An 8,894-nucleotide genomic window follows, 5' to 3' on the forward strand; every position below is an offset into this window, starting at 1 on the left:
AGAATGATAGACTCGCTTCACTAATTCATTTGCCATCTCTTTCCATGTTAAAACACGAAATTCTGGACAAAGAATTGGAGGCTCAAATTTCGACGGTGAGCTTTTAACACAATAACTGATTGGCTTGGCTAAACAATTCCTGTTTCTGAGACTAAAGTATGATTGGTGAAAAAAATGGGGCAGTATGAAAAATTATTAGTATCAATAACATCGTAAATTATACTTATTTTTTTTCAAAAGTATGCTATTTACATGTACAATTATGTATCTTGTACTTGATTAAGTTGAATCTGTTTTAAAAAGGCTTTATAAAGAAAGCTGAATGTATTAAAAGTACATGTGCAAACGATCAAACTAGTTTAGGTGTCAGGCGTTACCAGTCCAATATTTTCAGGTAAAACCTTCAGAATAACTGCTAAAAAAATCCACCCTTCCAATGTACATGTAAAGTATGGAGCACGAAGAAAAATATGTGTTGAGCAGGTTCTTTCAAACAGTGTTTTCAATCTGTATTTCTATTGGTCCGTGTTCAGGATGGTAACCAATTATTGGCGAGCCTCTAGGTTTTAATAATGGAATAGAGAAACACACTATTGAAGCCGCTATCACAACACCGCCTGAAATAATACAAGGTAAATAACCCTATTATCGTCACGTGGAAACTCCGTGCATTAAGCCTACAGTTCTTTAAAGCTAAACGTAACGATCTAAATAACTTACTACTACAAGGTAAAATATAGCTGAGGAAAGGAAATTGCTGATCTTGTACTTTTCGTCTAGAGAATGTGCCGAACCCTCACTTGGTCAACATGTCTCCAGTGATTTTGAGTAAGGTTAAACACAGATTGAGATAAGTTTGACACCAATAATCTTCAATATTAAAGTTCCCTTCAGTCCCACACATGAAATGAGTAAAATTTACTAACCTGACATATACATAGTATATTGATATGTACCAGTCATATCTACTATACTACCTGTAAATATATAAAACCCATATTGGTAAGTATATGAGGAAGAAACTAGTTCATATTTAGTGAAACTATCAGCAGTATTTTCAATATCGTCCCGATGTGTTTTTCGATAGTAACCACAATGTTCACAATGATTGCTCGACGCCCACACAGTTGATTTCCCATGTAGTTCGTACTATGACGGTATTTTACAAACGATCATATTTTCTGCACAAAAAAATATAACTACAAGATACATTCTAGCTTGGTATTGATATCTGGGACACCTATAGTTCTCATTTACACAATTCCGATAACAATCATCCGACGTCTGTGGCTCCCCAAAATTCTAGAAAAATGACCAGATCTTGACGTCATTATTGTAAATACTATTCAAGCAAATCCGTATGTCCATAGTGGCGTTATAATCGGGTCAAGTTTTCTTGAATAATACTAACCACAGACGACGTATGGGAACCGGAGTGATTCATCCCAAACAGGCAAACAATAAACCTATTTCGAAATCCTTGAACACCTACCAACAATTGGAGGCATAACTAAATACCCAAGTCCAGCACAGACCATCTCCACACCAAGCGCTGACGCCAGCTGATCCAAACCTACACAGTCGATTGTCACCCCAGCATTTAAAGAGTCTAAGCCAGCGATATAAAGTGCAGTTATTATCATTACGGTAGCTCCTATAGTCTGACTATATCCATAAAGAGGTATTAAACAAATCAACACACCACCAAACATCCGCAGACCACCATATATGGAAAGATAGTCAATGTTCCTGACATTTGCAAACATGCCAACAAGTAATCGCGATATCGCGACACCGGGTCCATGAAAAGCTAAGAAGAAGGACACTTCGCTTTCAGTGGCTCCTTGAGTTTGACACCATAAAGGATAATGAATAAAAATGCCACCATACATAGCGTTCGTTAAAAATAAATTGAAACAGATTGCTAAGAATGGTTTACTCCAAAGAAAATCACTTTTGTTAGAATCAACCAGATTTGTTCCCAAATTTGATTCGTCGCCAGTGTTCTGTATTGAATGTAAACTTTTGTGGTCAGAGAGAAAAAGTTGACTATTAAATAAAATAGAACAATTTGAGTTTTTCCATTTGGATTTTCTGGACACAAACGAGTTACTAGAATCTGTAAAACTAAAGTCATTTTGTGGTTTTAACAAGGGGTTGGATTGTTTGATGTGTTCCAAGCTACCCGCTGGTTTGGAGTCACCATTTTCCTTCACAAGCGGATTAAAAACTGGCTTGTTCTCGGTTGAGCCGCTATCGTCCTCACTTCCGGTTTTAATACAAGGAAGATTACTGGTTATACACGATTCTTTTGGTTTCTCGTGGAGGGGAAACATTAAGGCTCCAAATATACACATTTGTATTGACACTCCAGCAAATATTACGAGTGTTTCTCTCCAACTATACACATCTAGTAAATATCTGTAACAAAGTAAGAGACACTCAAAGCATATCGATACTTTTCAACAAAAAAAAGAAAAATAAAAACACTGTTTCAGAAAACGACCAGGTTGACAGTGCTTTAATATTACTGGTATGACTTTCACATTGATAATGCTTTAATACTATTTGCATGACGATCAGATTGATAGTGTTTTATTATTATTAGCATGGCGATCAGGTTGATAGTGCTTTAATATTACTGGCATGACGATCAGGCTGATAGTGTTTTAGTTTTAATATTACTGGTATGACGACCAGCTGATAGTGCTTTAATATTATTGACATGACGATCGGGTTGATAGTGTTTTAATATTATTGGCATGACGATCGGGTTGATAGTGTTTTACTATTATTGGCATGGCGATCAGGTTGATAGTGCTTTAATATCACTGGCATGACGATCGGGTTGATAGTGTTTTATTATTATTGGCATGGCCGATCAGGTTGATAGTGCTTTAATATTACTGGCCAGGCTGATAGTGCTTTAATATTATTGGTATGATGATCAGATTGATAGTGTTTTAATATTACTGGCATGACGATCGGGTTGGTAGTGTTTTAATATTACTGGCATGACGATCGGGTTGATAGTGTTTTAATATTATTGGTATGATGATCAGATTGATAGTGTTTTAATATTACTGGCATGACGATCGGGTTGATAGTGTTTTAATATCATTGACATGATGATCAGGTTGATAGTGCTTTAATATTACTGGCATGACGATCGGGTTGATAGTGTTTTAATATTATTTCCTCTTCATAAGCAAGGAAGTAAGGAGGACCCTGGGTGTTAAAGAGGAATTTACTTACTGTCAGTTGTCGGGAAGCTATTTACAAAAATATTAAATAACAGGCTAATTGAGTGGGGGGATGCTACAGGAAAATTTTATGAAGCTCAAGCAGGTTATAGGCGCGGTTACAGCACAATTGATATTTTTATATTGCAGAGTCTGATTCAGAAATACCTATCCAGGTCTAAAGGCCGATTTTTCTGTTTATTTATTGATTTTCTAAAGCATTTTATAGTATAAAACATCATCTTCTAAGATATGTATTGTTAAAGAATAATATGAACCCGAAGATTTTTAAGGTAATTTTAATCAATGTATGGTCAATTAAAATCGTGTGTTCAAACAGATAAATTGTCCTTATCAGATTACTTTGATTGCACAGTTGGAACAAGACAAGGTTGTATGATCAGTCCAATATCATTTACCTTTTTCTTAAATGAATTACTAGAGATGTTAAATGATGACGAATGTAAGGGTATATATGTAAATGAAGATGTTCAGAATATTTCATCACTTTTGTATGCAGATGATATGACAGCACTGGCGGACACTGTAGGTAGATTATAAAAACAAATTGATTGCATTAATAAATTTTGTCAGAGATATGGAATGAAAATTAATATGGCCAAAACCAAAGTAGTAGTATTTAGTCGAGGAGGCATTGTAAAGTATAATGAAAAATGGTACTATCAAGGGGAGGCAATTGAAAGTGTTTCCATGTATAAGTATTCGGGTCTAATGATAACTCCTAGACTTAAGTGGGGTAAAACTTGTGATCATTTAGCATCCAGGGCGAAAAAGCCATGAATTCTTTGTTCAACTTTGTATCCATAATTATTTATTTCTGAAAGTTATTTTAACTAGTCGTCATTTTAAGAGACTTTTTGTTTTGATGGTGTCATGGGTATAGAATAGAATCGATCATTATGTCCCACTTCATCTACACACAGCTGCAATGGAAGATGTCTTGGTGTCAGAGACTATATGAACAAGACTTTCAACTTTTGGATACCCTAAATTTCAGAGACAAGATTGTGAATTTTGTAAATAAAAAGTTAGGTCCAAATAAAAATTGACCCCGTACCCACATTACCTTGTTAATAGTGGTGAAATAAAAATACCCCCGCCAGCAGCTGCCATTACTACACCAGTCATTACATTTCTCTTCTTGTGGAAATAGTAATTCGTTATAACTATCGATGGTGTATAGGTCATGCCTAGTCCAATTCCTAAAATAACAATTCGTTATAACTATCCATTGTTTATAGGTCATGCCTAGTCCAATTCCTAAAATAACAATTCGTTATAACTATCGATGGTGCATAGGTCATACCTAGTGCAATACCTAAAATAACAATTCGTTATAACCATCCATTGTTTATAGGTCATGCCTTGTTATAACAATCCATTTTGTATTGGTCATACCTAGTGCCATTCCCAAAATGATAATTCTTTATAACAATCCATTTTGTATTGGTCATACCTAGTCCCATCTGTTATCAAACTTAAAGGGGCATTCCGTTTTTTTTGTAGGTCGAAATATGTTTGCTAAAATTTGTTTAAACTATACACCAAAATCTAGAGAAATGTGTCCCTTAACGTACCTGAAAGTTTTAAACAAAAAAAACCAAACCAATAATTATTCAATGCCTAAACATAAGTTCAGACGTAGGCTAAATTATGCTTCATAGAAGCTGTTACAAAACTACTATACAGATTTCAGTAAAATAAATGCCTAATTGTAGAGAAATATGTCTCCTAACTATTCTAAAGGTTTAACTTATAATATCGAGTCATTATACAGCCAAACACCAAAACTATGTTTTGCATACTGCCCCTTAAAACTAATAATGAGTTATATATGGTATATAGGCCATTCCATGTTTAATAAACATTTCGTTCTAACAAAATTATATATTGGTAATCCCTAGTCCAATTCTTGAAATAATAATTCGTAGTGCTACCAGAACTTGAGTAGAAAACTAGTTGGATTACAATGGAGACTATGGATATAAACGATCCGAACCGAAATCGAAACACGACATCCAAAATGACAATTTGCAGCAAATGAATCATTCATTTGAGGAATTATATCAATTATAAACTAGAGCCACTCGTGGCACAAATGGGACTTTGCAAATGTAGCAATTTGCTAAAGACCCTGAAAAAATCAACCATCGACGATAATTAGGTCAAGCGCAAGAACAAGTCTAAAGTTGATAATTTTTTATTTTTTAGAAGATTCTAATACCGGAAGTAGACTTCAGACCTCACAAATGAAAGTATCAGCAGATAGCCAAGGTCAATGACCTTTGATCTTGTAAAGGAGAAGGTCTAAAAAGGTCAAGATCAAGAGATATCCGTCATCAAAATTTCTAATTGCACACGACCATAAAACCGGAAGTTGACATAAGAAAGCAAATATAAAAGTATAAATAGATAGCCAATGCCAATGACGTTTGATCCTACAAAGGTCAAGGTCAACAAAGGTCAAGGTCAAAAATTGAAAATTTTGAATTTCCAAAACCTGTTCCTTTTTTTGAACTATGAAGCGGAAACAACCGAATTTTTAAGACAAAGTGGCTCAATATATGAGATAATTGTATGCAAAGTTCCATTTTGAACAAATGTATCCTTTGCGAGTTATGCCCCTGGCCAAAAATGTCAATAATGAGTAATTTAACCCGGATGTGCCACACCCACTTCAATTTCTTTTGCATAGGTTAATTGATATTCAGAATGTTACGTTATGTTCGAAATGTCAAGCTCCTACATAATATAGGTCAAAAGATATAGGTCAACAAACGTCAACAAAGGTCAAAATCGAAAAATGAAAAAATCCAAATGTTAAAACCCGTTCCTTTTTTGGAACTATAAGGCTGAAACAACTGTGCTGTTAACACAAACTGGCCAAAAGGATGAGGTAATTGTGTCAAAAGTCCCTTTTTGAACAAACGCATCCTATGCGAGTTATGCCCTTGCCTCTAAATGTAAACAATTAGTAATTCAAACCGGATGTGCCACGCCCACATAAGATTTTTTTGTCATAGGTGAATTCATATTCAAAGTGTCTACTTGTATTCCAAATATCAAGGTTCTACATCAAATAGATCATAAGACATACATATACCAAGCTCAAGAAGCACATTAGGAAACCGAAAAAATTAACCCTCTAGGTTAATTAGGTCACGTGCTAGAGCAGTCCAGAGTTGCGAATTTGGCTTTTTACGGATAGCTAAAAAACCGGAAGTACATGTCGGAGGTCAAAGGTCAAAGTATCAAATGATAGCCAAGGTCAATGACCTTTGACCCTATGAAGGTCAAGGTCATCAAAGGTCAAGGTCACACGGTGTGATCGTTTAAAGCTTTAAAAAGTTTCAACCGGAAGTTGCAAAAAAGCAAAAGCGAAATTCAAAATTCGGCTCCCAATGTTTTTTGCGCAATCGATTGCAGAATACATTCACATCAAATTTGAGCATATCAACTTTTACCCTAAGGCCCCATTTTGAGTTTTACAAAAGTGTGTTTTTTCAATATGGCGGCCAAAGTATCACTTCCGTTCTGGATTTTATTTTAAAATCGGCCATAAAATTTTATTTGCCAAAGATCAGCCAAATTTTGTTGACCTACATAAATTACACCGGAAGTTATTCAACCGGAAGTAGATTTGAAGTTCAGTCGCTTTCCTGTTGAAAATCGGAAATGACGTACAAAATTTGACTGTATCATATTATTAACATTAGTGAAATCTCTTTGCATTTAAAATTTCAGATCAATCGATGCAAAAGCAAAAAAGTTGCAAAAAAATCGAAAACTTTGATCGAAAAAAGTGAGCGACGAATTTTCGAATTTCGTAATTTTTCAAGTGCTATCAGGTCAGAGATTACAGGTAGATTGTAAAAATGAAAACCCGAAGAAAATCGATGCAAAAATGCGCCTTCTAGAGCCGATTTTCGACTTTTTGCACATGTTGAACTGTGGCACTTCCGGTTTTGCAACAATGTTCCAATTTATATTTATGCACATCGTCACCTATATAGAAGGTCTATGAAATTTGAAACATTGCTACAACTACTGCAGTCTAAGCTCGGGAAGGTGTGAATGGACATTTCGATAACAAACTAGGACTTTGCTTTTCAGCAAAGTCCCACAATAAAGATTTTTTAAAAAAATTTTGAAAGTGATATCAGATTAAACGAAACGAATTTGTAATCTAATTAAGGTCACCTTTAGTCAAATCTCTAAAATAAGACTTCGTTAAAACGAGCGACGATGTAAGAATGCTTACTAAACAACTGCTTGAAGTAGTAATTCGTTATAATGGTCTTTGCATACTTAGTACAGTGTCTAAAACAGTAATGGGGTAATCGAAAGATAGTTGTTATTGAATATTTATTATAAGATAACTTGCCAGGCAAAGTAATATACGCCCACTGATAGCTTTGTTTGAAATTGAATATTTGTTAGAAAATAGCAAACATAGACACCAGGAAATATTCAACTTATACCCAAATCCATCACAAACTGTGCCATCACAAGTTAAAAATCAAACACATTTGTAAGAATAACGGCAATAACTTGTATTTTATATTTCAAAAGGTTTAGTTTTGATTGTGATCAATTTCATCAAGTTGTCAAATTTGTTTTAGACTTCTGCTTTGTAGAATAAAAATTACGTTTTTTACAAGATTTTTGATCAGATTTATCCTTGGGTGATTTCAATAAGTCTGTCATGAATTGTGTATTTGCAGATTATATTCAAGCAAATTAAGTTGAAATATTTTTTTGAAAGTTTTATGTATCGAGTTTATGACAGGTGGGAGTTGCTAATATTTACCACTTTTTTTCTCCTGTTGAATTTAATCTTTTTATATCCTTACATTTTTTTTTCTCGAAGATTTGATTAGTTTGCATGAAATGCAATGGATTTGTAAGTATACTTGATTGCAGCTGTCTTGGCTAATAAGGACGAGAAAAGAATTGAATTTTACTATTATGACAGTTTATCCATTAGCAATAAATCTATAAGTAATTACTGCTCAATGTGCCACAGGAATAAGAAAATGTGATAAATTAACAAAGTTTTAATTCAAATAATAAAATAAACTAAAATAAATACAAAGCACTGTGTAAAAACAACAGTTATAAAAATAATAATATGTACACTAACACAAATCTATGAAATATACTTATGATCATGCGACTACTTAGGACTGGGCAAAAATAATCAATATATAATTTTGATTATCGAATTTTGTAAATGATTAAAAGTCAGTTAACTTTGTTTTTTTCAACATGATCTGCTACATGGTAATTGGACAAGTCACATCAGATTATATGTGATGATTATATATTTTAGAAATTCTATGAACCAGATATCAATAAATGACAAATTTATACAACCATATACATCAATAGACGGAAATCAGAAGATTTCTTCATTAAAATTTTTGATCAGTAGCCTGTTTTCAATAATCGATTTCAATTTGGTAATTGATTCTTGACCTCAGTTTATTGTCAAAGTTGAAGTTGAAATGTTCGAAATGTAATCATATAATCTTTTCAATTTGTTAAAAAAGCTACTTAATATCAACCTCTCAAGAATCAGACCAATATCAACCTCTCAAGAATCAGACCAATATCAACCTCTCAAGAATC

The 8,894-nt window shown here is 33.8% G+C and overlaps 1 protein-coding gene across 1 annotated transcript in view; it reads right to left on the reverse strand.

Annotated features, from left to right (window-relative positions):
• Nucleotides 1-489: 489 nt before the first annotated feature.
• LOTGIDRAFT_153161 (hypothetical protein) overlaps nt 490-8,894 on the reverse strand; it is a gene marked incomplete at both ends in the record, with an annotated part of 10,189 nt that continues 1,784 nt past the window's right edge. The window contains 4 exons of the mRNA XM_009057089.1: nt 490-617; nt 927-977; nt 1,493-2,421; nt 4,330-4,465. Of these exons, the coding sequence (XP_009055337.1) occupies nt 490-617; nt 927-977; nt 1,493-2,421; nt 4,330-4,465 (1,244 nt within the window). The remainder of the gene's footprint in view (nt 618-926; nt 978-1,492; nt 2,422-4,329; nt 4,466-8,894) is intronic.

The sequence above is a fragment of the Lottia gigantea genome (assembly GCF_000327385.1).
Source record: "Lottia gigantea unplaced genomic scaffold LOTGIsca_3, whole genome shotgun sequence".
NCBI lineage: Eukaryota > Metazoa > Mollusca > Gastropoda > Lottiidae > Lottia > Lottia gigantea.